Source organism: Vombatus ursinus, unplaced genomic scaffold, assembly GCF_900497805.2.
Source record: "Vombatus ursinus unplaced genomic scaffold, bare-nosed wombat genome assembly UNPS02014820.1, whole genome shotgun sequence".
Classification (NCBI taxonomy): domain Eukaryota; kingdom Metazoa; phylum Chordata; class Mammalia; order Diprotodontia; family Vombatidae; genus Vombatus; species Vombatus ursinus.
The window spans coordinates 26,589,028-26,606,000 of NW_020954598.1; the positions used below are offsets into that span (position 1 = coordinate 26,589,028).

General features: G+C 41.8%; 1 protein-coding gene across 1 annotated transcript in view; it reads right to left on the reverse strand.

The window, feature by feature from the left end:
• CCDC13 (coiled-coil domain containing 13) overlaps positions 1-16,973 on the reverse strand; it is a 119,835-nt gene that overhangs the window by 53,488 nt on the left and 49,374 nt on the right. The window contains exons 9-10 of the mRNA XM_027837189.1: positions 5,584-5,760; positions 3,458-3,664 (exon numbers count right to left, since the gene is read on the reverse strand). Of these exons, the coding sequence (XP_027692990.1) occupies positions 3,458-3,664; positions 5,584-5,760 (384 nt within the window). The remainder of the gene's footprint in view (positions 1-3,457; positions 3,665-5,583; positions 5,761-16,973) is intronic.

Below are 16,973 nucleotides of genomic sequence, written 5' to 3' on the forward strand. Positions count from 1 at the left end.
GACTTCAGAAAAAACTGGAAAGATTTGTATGGACTGATGCTGAGTGAAGTGAGCAGAACCAGGAGAACACTGTACCACAGTAACAGTCACCTTGTGGGATGACTAATGTTGATAGACTTAGCCCTTCTTAGCAATGCAAGGATCTAAGACATCTCCAAAGGCCTCATGATGGAAAATGCTATCCACATCCAAAGAAAGAACTATAGAGTTTGAATGCGGATCAAAGCATACTATTTGCTATTTTTTTTTCTTCTGTCGTGTTTTGTTTCCTCTTTCTGGTGGTTCCTCCTATTGGTTCTAATTCTTCCTTACAACACCACCAATGTGAAAATATGTTTAATAGGAATATATATGTATAGCCTAAATGGGATTGTGCACCATCTTGGGGAAGGAGGGGGAGAAAAATTTTAAACTCAAAAGCTTATGGAAGTGATTGTTGATAAATCAAAATAAATTTAAAAAAAATAAAAGGATTTGTTCTGTAAAACTTGGACTCAATCAAAAGGCCATACCCAAGGACCTAGAAGGCCACATGTGGCCTCCAAGCCAAAGGTTCCCCACCCCTGATATTGGACCCTCTGACACACTCATAATTAACTAATTCAATTTAGTCCAACAAGCGAAATTCTTAAGCAGCCACAAGATGTAAGGCCCTAGACTGCTAGGTGTGGGGAACACAAATTTTCAAACAGCTTGCATTCCACTGGGATATACAATGTGTCAACAGAAAGGTACATACTCTGACTAATTTAAGGAGTACTGTTAACCAGGAGGCTTAGGAATGGAAGGGCTACCTGTGGTGGTGGCCATTGAGCAGAGCCTTGAGTGGAGGTGAGGACGGACACCCTCCACAAAGATGATGGGAGGTGAATGCCAGTGGGCACATTTGGCTGCAATGTAGAGTGTCTGAAAGGGAGTGAGGTGAAATTTGTCTGAAAGAGGAAGCTGGATCCAAATTGTTCAGGGCTTTAAATGCCAAATTGAGGGGCTTGTGCCTCAACCTAGAGGCAATAGGGAGCCACTGAATGAGTGTTCCTTGACCACTGTGTCCAGAAGCACTGGGATGGAGGGTCTCGAAGCAGATGGTAAGAGAGCTATGATGTTGGTCCAGGTGAAACCAGATGAGAGTCTAATGGATTGGTAGGCTAGTGGCACATGAGTGAAGAGAAGCGGACAGACCCGAAAGGATTATGGAGACTGAAGCAGCAATACCTGTCAATTGATCATCCGTGGGAGAGGAGGGAGAGTCAAGTACTTGAGGATGTCTCTGAGGTTGTATACTTGAGTTCCTAGGAGAATTGTGTGACCCTCGACAGAAACAGGGAAGGCTATATAAGGGGCAAGTTTGGAGGGGAGAGAATGAATTAATTCTGTTTTGGAAGTATTGAGTTGGAGAGGCCTTTGGCATACTCAGGTGGAGATGCTCAGCAGGTAGTTGGTTATGCAAGACTAAAACTCATTAGAGAACCATGGAAGGTTGGGAAGGAGGGTGTACTCACACTGATGAAATCCTGGATCTTTTGAAAAAATTTATCTTATCTCCCCAATTAGATTATACACTTTAAAAAAATGTACACTCTAAGCAGAGCCAATAAAGCAATATACACAATACTATGACAATGGAAATGGAAAGAACACACCAAAAAAAATCAGAAGTGAATATAACAAAATTATAAAATACAAGCAGAACTTGAATGAAGAAAGAGGCAAAGACAACCCCAATCCAAGTCTTTGCATATTTTCAGACTTTGTCAGTGTGTTGATCAGGTGTGCTGATTTTGTCTTTTTTCTTTCCTTTTCTGTCTTAAAAAAATAATATTTGTTATATGGGATGGCACGCTGGGGAAAATTATGGTGAAATAAAACACAGAAGTCTTCAATAAAAACTTTTGTTTTTTTGGCTAGGCAATGGGGTTAAGTGACTTGACCAGGGTCACACAGCTAGTAAATGTTATATGTCTGAGGCCAGATTTGAACGCAGGTCCTCCTGAATCCAAGGCTGGTGCTCTATCCACTGTGCCACCTAGCTGACCCTAAAAACTTATTTTTTAAAAGAACTGTATGCTCTTTGAAGGCAAAGACCTTTCCTTTCATTTTTATCTCTTATATTGTCTGAGCCAGTGACCAGCACATTATATCTATTCAGTCAATATTTTTCAAATTAATTTCTTGTTGACTGGCGTGTGCCTGAATCTCTTCTGCCACAGGATGGAGGCAGGGAGAGTGAGGAAGGAAGTTCAGTGGAGGCAAAGGCAAAACATGAAATACCACAGGCCTCAGAACCCCATACCAGCCCTAGCCACCCTCTTCTCTGACAGCATCAGCAAGGACAGAGAAGCCCCGCCTAGCAGTGGGGCACATCCGCAGTGGGCTGGCTTCCTGAACAGCCACGTGGCCTGGAAAACAATCTTGTGTAAGAAGACAGGCTCCCTAGCTCTTCATCCTAACCCTGTAGCAGGTATTTAGGGAGCATGCATTATCTATGCTGCTTTTATCATCCAATTCAATAGACCATGATTCAGCTTCCCACTATATCTGCGGCCTTTTAATCAGGGCTGAGCAGACAACAATGAGAAATGGCACGGTCCCAGATCTCAAAGAGCTCGGAATGAACGAACAAATGAAAGAAAAAACATTTATTAAGTACTTACTGCGTGCAAAGCCCTGTGCTAAGTATTGGAAATACAAATGATATAATAATAAAAATAATTGAATGTGGCTGCTGTAGCATGTTCACAAATTACTATGAAATGACAATGCAATGAGGCAAAGGTGAAGTCCCGACAAAGGAAAATTCAGGGGAGAAGAATCTAAAATGCTCTATGAGAAGCACCCCCCGTGAAGACATCTCCAACTCATACTCACGATTGGGATAATGCATTTATTAATAGGTATCAAGCCTTGGCCAGGAAGCCTCCAAGATGACCTTTTATTGTCCTCTCTTCATGGTTTGCCAAGAAATGACATGGTATAGTAAGAGCACCACATCTGGGGTTAAGGAACCTGGGTTCAAAACCTTACTTAACCCTGTGTGACCTTGGCCAAGGCAGTCCACCTCTGTGGACTTCAGTGATCTCATCTGTAAAACGAAGTTATGCTTGATGACCTCCAATGTTCCTTTGAGTCCTTAATCAGCTATATTCTGAGAAATTTTGAGATGGAGGCTCTAGACAAAGCAATCTAGGGAAACTCTAAGGAAGTAGAACCCTGGAAAGGTGGTTTAGCCCATGGAGTCACACAGAACAATGATTACGAAGGTAGACTTAAACCTCAGATCTCCTGGCTCCTTGGTTCCATGCACTTCCACTATATTCCACTAAGTGGCTCTTATTACTACCAGTAATAATAATAATAATAATAATAAATAATAATAATAATAACAAATCACCAAGGTGAATTATCACATGCAAAAAGCTTTTAAGGCCATGGCTTGCATATGCTTGCACTATGCTTCTACCTGAAGAGTAAGACGGTCAATTTCTTCTTCCAGCTCCTGGACCTTGGCCTCTCGTTCAGCCACCATCCTCCGGAGCTGGGCTATAATACAGTCGTTCTTCTGCGCCTCCATGGTCAGCTGTTGGCCCATGTTCTGCTGAGCCTCCTTGGCCTTTTCGTCCTGGTGGCTGAGTTTACTTAAGATATTTTGTAGCTGCTTTAGCTGGCTCTGAGGAGATTAAAAATAAAAGTTATTGGGGATCACTGTTCCGAAGGCCCCAGAATTTCAAGACTCTCAGAGCAAGAAGGGATCTCACGGGACATCTCAGTTGATGAGTACCTGAAGCAGGAATACATCCCTGACAGGCAATCACTTAACATCTGTCTGGAGACCTATAAGGACGGGGTACACATGACCTTTCTTTTTTTTTTTAGCTTTTTGGCGAGGCAATCGGGATTAAGTTACTTGCCCAGGAAGACACAGCTAGTAAGTGTCAAGTGTCTGAGGCCGGATCCTGCCCCCAAGATCGGAGCTCTATCCACTGTGCCACCTAGCTGCCCTGACCACATGACCTTTCAAAGAAGCCTGTTCCACTTCTGGACAGTTCTCATTGTTGGGAAACTTCTCCTTTCACTGAGTCAAAACAGGCTTTTCTGGGTCTTCACCACATTGCTCCCATCCTGTGGGGTCAAGTAGGATAAATTTAGATCCCTCCCCACATGCTAGCCCCGGAAATGCCAGGAAAGAGCCACAATCCCTCCAACCCCTAACCCCAAATCTCATCTTTCCCAGGTTTCCTTTAAAAATCTTTGAATGACATCATTTCTAGGCTTCTCATCATCATAGCTGCCTTCTTCTAGACACACTCTAGACTGTAATTGTCTTTCCTAAAATGTTGTAACCATACAATACGCCAGATGTGGCCTGAGCAGGGTGAAGGACAATGTGATTATCTCCTCCGTCACTCTTTGGATGGAGGGCTTCTATTCACGCAACCTCAGACTGCAGGAACTTTGGGGCTGCCACGTTATACTGCTGACTTGTTTTGAGCTTGCAGGCCACCAAAAACCTCTTTGGCCTTTTTTCACATGAACCATTGTCGAGCCACATCTCTCTATCCTGTACTTCTGTAGGTTAATTTTTTGAACCCTACCCTCAAATTTTGTGGACGTAACATTTATCTCTGTCTTTATCATCTTAATTTCAGTCCATCGTTCCAGTCCAAATCTTTTTAGATTCTAATTCTGGCATCCGGCATATTAGCTAAACCTCCTACCTTTGTGTAATCTGCAAATCTGATAAGCATGCCATCTATGGCTCCATGTAGGTCATTGATAAAAATGTTAAACAAAACTTGGATAGAAATAGAGCTCTGGAGCATACCTCCAGAGACCTCCCTTGAGTTATACTCACGAAGGAGCTCTTCGTTGCACAGGGAAGGGAAAACACAGGCAGGCCATTAACCTTGGACCCAATTTTTTCCTCAGTAGTCTTCAACTTCCTCTCTTCCCTCTCCACTAAGCTCCCTTCCTCCCCAGAATGAGGTTTGGTATTCTTTGGAGAAGCCAGGACTTGGGACTGTAGCTGCCCTAGAATAAGCATGTGTGGCTCCTACCACGGACATGAGGAATCCTTTGCTACCCTCTGAATCATGAAAAACTTGGGAGACAGTCTATTCCACTCACAGTTCCTACCCCTAACCCCCAAAAGCAGTCACCTTTTTCTTCACTGGCTAGAAGCACACTAAGGCATCAACTGATAATGGTTAAAGCTGGTTCCCCAAAAAGGCATTGTCAGATGGCTTTTAAGACAAAGGTCTTTTAGACCCAAAGGAATAAAGCTCTTTTAGACACCCTGAAAAGAACAGGAGAGTCTCATACTTAGCCCAAGGTGATCCATGTACTACTTGGGGGAGATTTCTTAGATCAAAAAAGGACATATCTGAATACCAACAGTGAAGTTCTTTTATGACAGTCATGATTTATGCTAACTTCACTTCTCCCAGGGGCAAGGCAGAAGGCTGGATCTTCCTGAAGGTCCTTCAGCTAGCTTTTATTACTTTTCTTTGTCCCTTCATATGAGTCTTATGCATTCCCCCCTTCATCTGTGCCTCCACTTAAACTATTTCCCCCTGCTGAAGGTTATACCATTAAAGCATCTATGAGCTCATCATCATGTTTGCCTTTCTCAAGCAGGGTTGCAATTTGGCTCTTAAATGTTTTAACTTCATTGGATAACACTTTGTTCCGGGATTTTATGCCATCACATTTTCGTTTTAGTTCTTCATGATCTTTTTGGAGAGTATCTCTCTCACATGTGAGTCTCTGAAATGAGATAAGACACAATTACACAAAATAATCCAATCAGTTATTCAACAAACATTTATTAAGCAGCTACTCAGCCCTGGGAATGCAAAGAAGGTATGACATAGACCCTGTCCTCAAGGAGCTTATAGTCATAGGATTTAGAGCCAAAAAAGGATTTTTCAGACCATATTCAGTCCAACCCCCTTTCATTTTGCAGCTGAGAAAACTGAGCCCTAGAGGAATGTTGCCACTCACCCATATCTTCCTATATTTCAATCCTCTCCATTATGAGGTAAAAGAGAATGCTAACATTCCTATAGGACTTTTAAGCCAATAACTTCAAACTCATTTTGCTTCACTGGCCATTTGCTATCTAGAAAGTGAAAGTATTGTGTGTCTGTCTAAATCTAGAGTTGAGGAGTAACTAGGCAATGCAGTGGATACAGTACCAGCCCTGGAGGCAGGAGGACCTGAGTTCAAATCTGACCTCAGACACATAACATAACACTCACCAGCTGTGTGACTTTGGGCAAGTCACTTAACCCCAATCGCCCCACCAATTAAAAAAAAAATTAGAGTTGTTTAAGGATTAAAGTTTGAAAAGTACTAAAAGATTTTCACAGAAATGCAAAACATAACAATTTATTTCTTACTTTAGCAGCCCAAGGACATGTAATTTCATTGGTATGGGGGCACCCTCCACTAGTGCAGATCTCAGCCCTTCCTACCCATTAATAGATAGTTCTTTATGAATTGATGGGATTGAAAAAAATTCACTCCTTGGTGGTCCACCACATATCTGGTGATGAGCTGTTCTGCACTCAGCAGCAGGCCATAGAAAGAGGGACAGACTTGGATCCAGGAACTTGGAATGGGGAGACCAGTTAAAATTCTGCCTCTGGTACTGCAGGCAAGAAACTTCCTTTCTCTGAGACTCGGTTTTCTCATTTGTAAAATATAGATGATATTTGTGCCAACTGCCTCACAGAGTAGTGAGTAAAGTGATTTTTAAACCTTAAAGCACTGGAGGAGGGGTGGGGGTGCTATTTATTCTCAGTTACACTGTTCATCAGTTGGCCACACGGCAGTCTCATGGGCCAATGTTTGAAGCCTTCTCAGCCTAAAGACTCTCCAGGGCTCGAGCCAGAGTCCCCTCCTTAACCCTCAGAGGGCTCGGAGGAGGAGATCAAGAGGACAAAGTGGAGATGCCAGCTCATTTCATGCAGGAAATTTAGGGAGAACTGGAAGAAGTTTTCGGTGACCTGCAAGGAGGGTGAGACCTTGGCATTTCTGCCATAGCCAAGTGGAAGCTCTCAGTGCTCAGAGAATATGCCTGTCTCTCTCCTAGAACAAAAGACAGAGTAGGCTGAAAGAATGCCTTTCTGCTCTCCAGGTTATCAGAGAGAACAGTGTTGCTTTGAAAAATGAGAAAGGTAGCTGTGTGACCCTGAGCAAGTCACTTAATCCTGATTGCCTCAAAAAAAAAAAAAATGAGAAAGGAGTCCCAGTATGAAACCAAAGAAGGAAAGGGATATGAAGAGACAATGAGAGAAGGATGGAAGGATGTCCCACAGAGTAGAAAGGTAAGAAAACCACTGAACATTTAGGATCAAGTAACAGGGATCTGGCTATTCCAGAAGAAGAGAAAGCTGAGAGCTCTGAGAAAGAAGCAAATTACTTCTCCTCTGAGGGATGATTATGTGGATACACAGAGGCACTCATCTGTGAGACAATCCAGTAAGGGTCAGAGGAGGAAGAGGTGGTTAGGGAATCTCTCCTGAGGGGTACTGGGGTATCTGTTGAATGGATCAATAAAACAAGCATTTCTCAAGTGCCTACCGTGAGCCAAGGACTGTGCTAAGTCCTAACAAAAGCTCGTCAATCTCTGCTCCCAAGGAGCCTGCATTCTGCCAGAGGCATGCTTTCTTGCCTGAGGGTGTAGAGTGACAAAGACTGTCCTAATACCTGGCAGATTGGATGCCGACCCGATGAACTGCTTGGGCACAAATGATACGACCGAGAGGATTTGAGAAAGCTATGGAGTCCTGTGCAATGAACTGAAGACCCAAAGGGAGCAAGTAGTGTTTTCAACAATGCCGCTGACTGAGGGCGAGGCTTCTGGACAGAAAGGCAGACATCAAGGACAGAACTCAGATTTTTGAATTGGAATGATAGGCTCCTGGTTAGGGATGGAATGCACTTAATGAGGACAAATAAAATGCACTTAGTCCAAAGTCTAAGCAAATCCAATCAAAACTGCTCTAAACTGAAAGGCAAGAGGGAAGAAAAAAACTACGTCCATATATCCACCAAACCATGTACAATAAGCATTGGCTGCAGTATTAGGAGAATAGCTTTAGAGACACCCAGAAATTCACAGGAGAAAATATCCAAGACAGTCAGTCAACAAGCATTTATTAAGCACTAACTATATACCAGAAAGAAAACAGCAAAAAACCCCATAGCCTCAGATGTCTATTCACAAATTTACAACAAATGAGTCACAAGGAAGGTGACCGTAGCGCTCCTAATTCAAGGAGAAAAAAATTGACATTGCAGGGTATCACTGAGTCTTGGTGGAATGAGACCCCTGAGCAGAATATGGCTCCCTTATTCAAAAGGGGAAAAAAAAGATAGTTAAAAGGATGTTGGGGAATGTAACATTAATGGGGGTGCACTGGAGCCAGATCTCACTGACTCTTGAAAGCTAATTGTTAAATTTTCAGTGTGTATATTTATGCTTGGAAATCAGGAAATGCTACAAATCAGGGCTTGATTTATTCTGTTGATTATGTGCTTAAGAAAGTGATGGGGAAAATGTCAATAATACAGATTAAACTTAAAAATGTGACTTGCATACATTTTTTATTCAGAGAGTAATTAACAATTTCTTGATTGCCTTAATAATGATTTTATTATTCAAGACACAGAGAAACAATTGAGGAGAACTTCTGTTTTAGATCTGATTTTCACCAATTTAAGAATGATCCGGTACTGGACCAAAAATGAGGGGAACCTTAGGTGGGAAAAAAACCCACTTCATCTTTTGAGTTTGGGATAAAGGAGAGGAAAGCCAGGAATATTCTGATATATACCCAAGATCTGGGGAAAGCAGTTTTCAAAGGAGTTCAGAAAAAGGCTACATAATATTCAATAGATTCAAATTCTACATGGAAAGTCAGCCCCAGAGAAGCGAATCTCTAAGATGAAATTCTGAAGACTCAAAAAAAAAAAACAAAACCCCAGATATGATGGGGAAGAAAAGGAGTAATTTTCTAAAGCTCCCTATATATGTATATGCACAAGGAACTCATCATCAACTCAGATTTTTCAAAGATATCTACGGAAGATAGAAGCAAGGGAGGTAATGGAGGAGGGACACAAAAGTGAGGCATGGTTTTATGATAACAGGAGTGCTAAAGTTCAGAATGAGCCGAGTATGGCAAGAAGAACTAAGTGTAACAGGAAAGATTGGATTTGTGGGGTTTTTGTTTCATTTTTGAGCTCTACTGGGGAAGAGAGGAGGAACCAAAGAAGTAACAGGGCCATTTCATGGAGTAGATGGGATGACGATGACGATGATATTGAAAGACAGGAGGTAGAGCCTGTCCAATTCTCCCTGGACTTTCCTTTTCTTGTCTTTCCTGTCAAGAAAGGACAAAACAAAAATGGCTGACAAAAAGTTGACAACCAAGATAATTTCAAAGAGAGAGGAAAACAGCACCTAGGTCCCCTGGATGAGTTCAGCTCCTCAGGCCCTACTGAGAAGGCTCACCTGGCAGATGCGACTACTGAGTCACTGTCAATGTCCACTGAAAGACTAAAGAGGTAAGGCACAATGGGATGAGGGGAAATCTCCTGATTTTCAGAAAAATAAAGAGAATGGAGTCTGGAAAGCACAGACTAAAAAGCCTGACTTTGATTCCTCACAAAATTATAGACGTCATTATTAATATTTGGTGAACACCCACAAAGGGAAACAATGGTCACAAAAGGCCAGCACGGCTGGAACAAGAAGACAAAGCACCAGAGTAATCTAATTTCACTTTTGGACAGAGTTACTAGAAGGGTAGATTAGGAGAATTCTGTGGACATAAGTTACCTGGAGCTTTGCAAAATGTTTAATGAAGTTTCTCACATTATTCTTGTTCTAAGGATGGAGAGGCGGCCTAGAGTAAAACAATTAGGTACATTTGAAACTGGTTGAATGGCTGGGCCCTGAGAATGGTCATTAATGGTTCAACGTCAATTTTCAAGAAAGCCTCTAACAGAGGGCTCTAGGGATAGGTATTTGGTTCTGTTCTTTTAAAAGATTTTCATCAAGGACTTAGATAAAAGCATATATAGCGCGCTCGATAACATAGAGCTCAGAGGGATAGATAACAGTCTGAATGGCAGAAAGACTTTCAAACGGGGACTAATGAAATGTCTCACATAGGAGGTGGTACCTATGTTATACTGTGAATGATGATAGGGATTCTAAAAGGTAGAAGTCCTTGAGGAACAAGGGGGACCGCCCGACCAGAGGCAGGAAATGAAACGTTGTACACAGAGTACAGCTCTTAGACCAGTCTGACTAGAATGGAGAGTTTGTGAATGGAAATAATATGAAATAAGACTGAACAGGCAAATGGGGGTCAAACTGGGGACAGCATTAAATGTTAGACTGAAGATTCTTAAGAGGAAGTAGGGAGTCTTTGAAGATTTTTGAGCGTAGGAATTACAAAGTCAAATCTGTTTCATCAATATCAATTTGGCAACTATTTAAAGAACGGATTAGAGAGGGAAGGTGCTAGAAGCAGAGACCAATTACGAGGTCACTGCAAAAGTCTAGGCAAGAGATAATGAGACTGTGAATAAGGTTAGAGACTGTATTCATGGAGAGAAGGGGACGGATGTGAAAGATGTAACAGAGGTGGAGTTGGCAAGAATTGGAAAGGATGGGATATGAGGGATAAGGAAGACAAAGCATCAAGCACGACTCCAATCACCTGATTCAGCAAAAACAGAGAAGTCTACAGGAGATACAGGTTTGGGTAGAAATAGGATTTCCATTTTGGACATGTTAAGTTTGAGACAACTAACAGGACATTCAGGCGGCAATGTCCAGCAAGAAGTTAGTAACATACAATTTGAGTTCATGAAAGATTTGGGGAGTTATCTACATAGGGTTAATAGAATAGTTGGTAGCTGATGGGATCACAAAAGGAGAGAGTGCTGTGTGACCCCGGGCAAGTCACTTAACCCCAATTGCCTCATCAAAAAAAAAAAAAAGCAAAAAAAAAAAGGAGAGAGTGTAGAGAGAGAGAAGACAGACTAGATAGACTTGTGTAGGATACCTACACTTTGTAGGATGGAGAAGAAAATTCAAGCACAGTGAGAATGGTAGAGTACTTGATGTCCATATAATCAGTCAACAAGCCATTATTAAGTGCTTTCTGTATGTCAGGCACTGTGATAAGCACTTAGGATATAAAGAAAAACAAAAATAAAAACAGTCCCTGTCCTCAAGTAGTTTACAATTTAATGAAGCAGACAATATGTAAATAACTAGTCCATATTTAAATTACATATGACTAGGGCAACTAGCTGGTGCAGTGGATAGACTGCCAGGCCTGGAGTCAGGAAGGCATGAGTTCAAATCTGGCCTCAGACATTTATTGAGTGACCCTGGGCAAGTCACTTCCCCCGTTTGCCTCAATTTGCTCATCTGTAAAATGAGCCAGAGAAGGAAACAGCAAAACACTCTACTATCTTTGCCAAGAAAACCTCAAATAGGGTCAAGAAGAGTCAGACACGACTGAAAAAGACTTAACAACAATAACAAATTGCATACCAGAGAGTAGATGGAGGGTAGTTTCAGAAGGGAAGGTACTAACATCTGGGAGGACTGGGAAAGGCCTTCTGCAGAAAGTGGGATTTGAGCTGAGTTTTAAACGAGGCCAAGGAGACTAAGAAGCAGAAGCATGGAGGTCGGGCATTCTGGGCAAGAGGAATTGTCATTGCATAGGCATAGAGCTGGGAGATAAAGGACTGCACACCAGGAACAGTTGGTAGGTCCGTGTAGCTGAATCGTACAGTGCACGGAGGGCGATAAAGAAGAGAACTGGGAAAGCAGCATATGAAAAGCTTTAAATGGCAGAGGACTTTAGACTTGATCCTGGAAGTAACAGGAGACACTAGCTTATTGAGGGAGTGACATGGCCAGACCCATGCTTTAAAAAAATCTCTGTGATTGCTGAATGAAGGATGGACTAGAGTGGGGAGAAGCTTGAGGCAGGGAGACTAGGAGAAAGGCTACAGTAACAGTCCAGGTAAGAGGAGGTGAGAACCCAAAGTAAGGTGGTAGCTACATGAGGGGACAGAAAGGGACATGTACGAAAAGTATTGTAAAAGTAGAAACAATAAGATTTGACCACAGACCGGATAAATGGAATGAGTGTGGGTGAGATGTCAAGGATGACACTGAAATTGTGAATCTGACTGATGATGGTATCCCTCAACAACAATACCTGCTCTCTATTTAAAACACAACACTCAGTAACATCAAGAACAATTGATAAAAAAATCATATAGGGGCAGCTAGGTGGCGCAATGGATAGAGCTCCAGCGTAGGAGTCAGGAGGACATGAGTTCAAATCTGACCTCAGACACTGGACACTTACTAGCTGTGTGATCCTGGGCAAGACACTTAACCCCAACTGCCTCACCAAAAAAAAAAAAAGAAAAAGATTATAATATAAATAGAAATATATAAGAATATATAAATATAATATTAATATAATATAATACAAATGATAAATATATAAATATAATATAAAGATATAATAAAAAGTCTGCTCTGAGCATTAAGTCATCATCATCATCGCTTCTGAACAGAACTGAGTATGGCTTTTAAGTCAAAAAGGGAGTTGTACCAAAACATCATATTAATCACTTGATGTAAATGAATAACACTGAGGTCTCCAATGAAAAGCACATTATAACAGTCACTTCATCTGATGGAAACTTTCTCCAGTGACATCAAAATGTCATTTCGACTTGATAAGTATAAAATTCTTAATGTGCACTAAGGAAGAAGAGGGACTGAAAGTTTGGGGCTTGAACAATGGATGAAGGCAGTACTTACAAATACTTTGGTCTTCCCCTGGCAAGACACATCAAACTCAAGGCTATTAAGGAAAAAGCCAAGGCTTAGCATGTTAAGAGATTGATTGGTATCCTGAAGACAAAGCTTATGGGAAGCAATATCTAAGCAGTATCGGTATCAATTATACTTTTGGAATGATAAAATGGATAACATTGGATTTAGAAGGAGTTCAAACAGAAACCCACAAAATGTTAAATATAGGACAAATCACCTCCCAGGCATCTATAAGAAAATTAACACTCCCTTGACAAGGAGGGAAAGAATTGATAGATGTTTTCAGAACATACACACAAAAACAAGTTTACAGTTTACAGAAATACTTTTGGAACAGACTTAATGAATTGCCTCATAAAGAAATAGTAAAGGCAAAAGAAATAGAGAGAGCTAGGTGAAGCAGTGGATAGAGCTCTAGGCCTGGAATCAGGAAAACATGAGTTCAAATCTGGCCTCAGATACTCATTAGTTGGGTGACCCTGAACAAATCACTTAATCTCTGTCTGCCTTAGTTTTCCTCATCTATAAAAGGGGATAATAATAGCATCTGCCTCTCAGGGTTGTTGTAAGGATCAAATGAGCTAATAATTGTAAGGCGCTTAGCACAGTGCCTGGAACATAGTAAGTATTATATAAATGTTAGCTATTATTATTATTATTATTATTATCATTATCATTATTATTAAAGACTGGTGAGGTATATGCCACTGAATTTGTCAAATATAACCAAAAGCGGTTTGTTACAAAATGGATCCAATGAAATGGCTGAAATCCAAGAGCCGATCAAAAGGTACTTCACGGAGAGTTGATTTATTCCCCTCCTGACTGTTTCTGACTTTCTGGACTGCCACCATGCCACAGCTGCTATCTCACCTTGGAATACCTATCCATCCTTGTGGCCTTCTCACCCTGGAAGATCTCTCTGCCATGCCAGCGCCCTTCCTCCATTGGTGAGTTCCTCCTAGGGCTCCCATTTTGGGGAGGGGTCCAGGGCTGTCAACCTTCATTCCCCTCCTAGCTCTGCTTCTTTCTGGACTTCTGACACCATGCCCTGCCTTCTCCACCTCCTCCCTCTGTTAGCTTCCTTTTGTGTTCTGTTTTCCCTCATTAGAATATAAGCTGCATGAGGACAAGGGCAGCCTTTCTTTTTGCTTGCATTTGTATCCCTCGTGCTTAATATGGCGCAAGGCATAGAGTAAGCCTTCAAATCCTTATTGACAGCCTCTCTGCCTCCCTGGGTGAAGTCCACATGAACTTAACCAACATGTCAGCAAGGCAGTACAGAATACATGGCTGAGTCATACAAATTTGTTTATAGAAATGGAGAGGTTTATGATTGCAATCCAGGATCAGATCATTGTCACCAGAAATTACAGAAAGGTTATTCTTAAAGAGTCCAGACTTCTTAATTGATGCAGATCATACAATGAAATGGTGGAAACCATGTAACACATCACAGCAGGTGACTTCCAGGTCACGTGGCCAACAAGATGGCACATTGGGCATTTTCTCCAATCCTCTTGACCTCTAAAACATCACCAAAATAGGAATTGTGAATAACAGATAAAAGCAATTTTAACTGATTCCATGACCACCAAGAACTCTAAAGAGGTAAGAATTTGATGAACTTAGAGCTGAGAAATCCCTAACCCCTAAATTGTTTACCCTGTACCCCTTCCCTCACCACCTGCCACACTCAGTCAGGCCTATGCAAGCTGACCTTTGGGCTTGTGACTGAACTCAACTCCTCCCCACTCCTCCTCCCTATGCCCAAGAAAACCAAAAGGCAGAAGTTTGCTCTGTGATGCAACAAAACTCAACCAGAGAAATGAAGAGCCAGAGAACTGAACAGAAGGACCTGGAGCAAAATTCATATGGGTGGCGGTGGTACTCCACCAATCCTGAGGGAAAGAACCCAGCATCCAGCTGGGGCCAGTTCTGTCCCTCCAGACATCACTTGGGGCAGGGACTGAGGGCACTGAAACATGAATTGTCCAGCACAGGGCAAGGCTAAGACAACTTCGAGGTCCCTCATCATCCATAAGGAAGGAGTCAGAAAGTGAGCAATAGGGAAATACAAGAAGAAGAAAAAAAGACTTGAAATTACTAGAGCTCTCAGGAGGAAAAAAACTCAGTTAAAGACGTTGAGCATAGGAGATAAACTAACAGAGAAGATATTAATAACAAAAGGGAATACAGCCTCTAGATCAGCTAAATGACTTTAGACATCTATGAATAAATATTGCAAGACAAAGGAAAATGAAGCAACGCTTGATAAAGCAGAGGATTCTGTGTATTCTCAAGGAAGCATAGAAACACAACAGGATGTTTCCGAATGTCTTAAAAGAGAAATTAAGAATTTTGAAAGCAGAATTTATGACCTACATAGCAGAAATAACTAGCAGAACAGAAAAAATTTATTCCATAGAAACAAAAGAGAGAATAACTGATTGGGAAGGTAAATATACAGAACTGAAGGACAATCTTGAAGAAGAGAAACATTTCACAGCAGGCTGCAAAAATATGGAATATACCAGATATCTAGAAGAATACTATAGAATTGGCTAGAATTTTTTTTATAAAATAACAGACTATGGATTCACATATTATAAATGTAAACCTCAAAATATGCTTGAGAATTCCACAAATAAACTGGACTGGAACTGAAGCATTATCACAGATCAAATTGTTAACCACAATGACTTGGATTTATAACATTGATCTGTAAAAAAAAAAGAAATTCAAGAAAAATGTGGGTTGGTTTTTTGTTGGTTTTTTGGGCGGCGTTGGGAGGACTAACCTAAGTTTTGGGGTTTTTTGTTTGTTTTTTCATAAAATGCCACATCATTGACGGTTAACTTTATCTGAGAGCCCAGGACATCAAACTTGGGGCTTCCTGGATCTCTGACTTCTTTGTTCTTTCATTTTGGGCCATCTCTTCTTTCCTCTTTCTGTGCCCCCGGAAAACCTTAATGCAAAGTCTTTTTAGCGCCCCAATGGCGGTGTGCAGGCCAGCAGTAACAGGGGAGATCGTGCGCTCGATCCCCAACCAAGTCTGACGTATTTTCTCAAACACATCAAAGTTGGTCTGAAGTTCTTGCATAACTTTCTCTGGTCAGTGGTCACGTTGTTGTTCAGTCGTTTCATTTGTGTCTGACTCTTCAGGACCCCGTTTGGGGAATTCTTGGCAAAGATGCTGGAGTGGTTTGCCTTTTCCTTCTCTAGGTCATTTTATAGATGAGGAAACTGAGGCTAACAGGGTTAAGTGACTTGCCCAGGGTCACGCGGCTAATAAGTGTCTGAGGTCACATTTGAACTCAGATCTTCCTGACTCCAGGCACGATGCTCTTTCCGCTGCACCACCTAGCTAGCTGCCCCAGTGGTCATAAGCAGGTATCAATTGTGAGCCTTACTCTGATAGTGCTCCTTGTAGCAGGAGATCTTGATTGTCAATGTTGCAACTGGAACCTAGAAGGTGTTAGTGTCTTTTCCAGGTTTGTGATGACCTTGTTTAGCAACAGCTCTCTATCTTCACCTTTTCTCTCTAGTTGGCCATTTCTAGTTGGCCAACACTATTGACCCTGTCAATTCCTGGGACATTTTGATAACCTTTCAGTAACATGGAGGAAAGCAGATCATCCATCTGGCTGGACTATGCTGCTTTCTCATTTGCATATGTTCAGGTAGCTTGGAGGAAGCCATCCACCATCATATGTAGGCCACCATTTGAGCTCAGCCTTTCAGTATCGTGGCCACCTGGCCCTTTACACTGCTCACCCAAGGCCAGGTGAGCCATGAGATGTCCATTAAAAACACCTGGGCGGGGGCAGCTAAGTGGCACAGTAGATAGAGCTCCAGCCTTGGAGTCAGGAGGACCTGAGTTCAAATCTGGCCTCAGATACATAACACTCACTAGCTGTGTGACTCTGGGCAAGTCACTTAACCCCAACTGCCTCACCAAAAAAAAAAATACCTGGGCTAAGATGGCTGCTGTGAGGACCCATCAAGAGGTTCATGTGGATACAGCCACCTTAGCCCATGTGCCAGAAGGAGGTTTTTAATAGACACTGTCATACTGAAACTCATA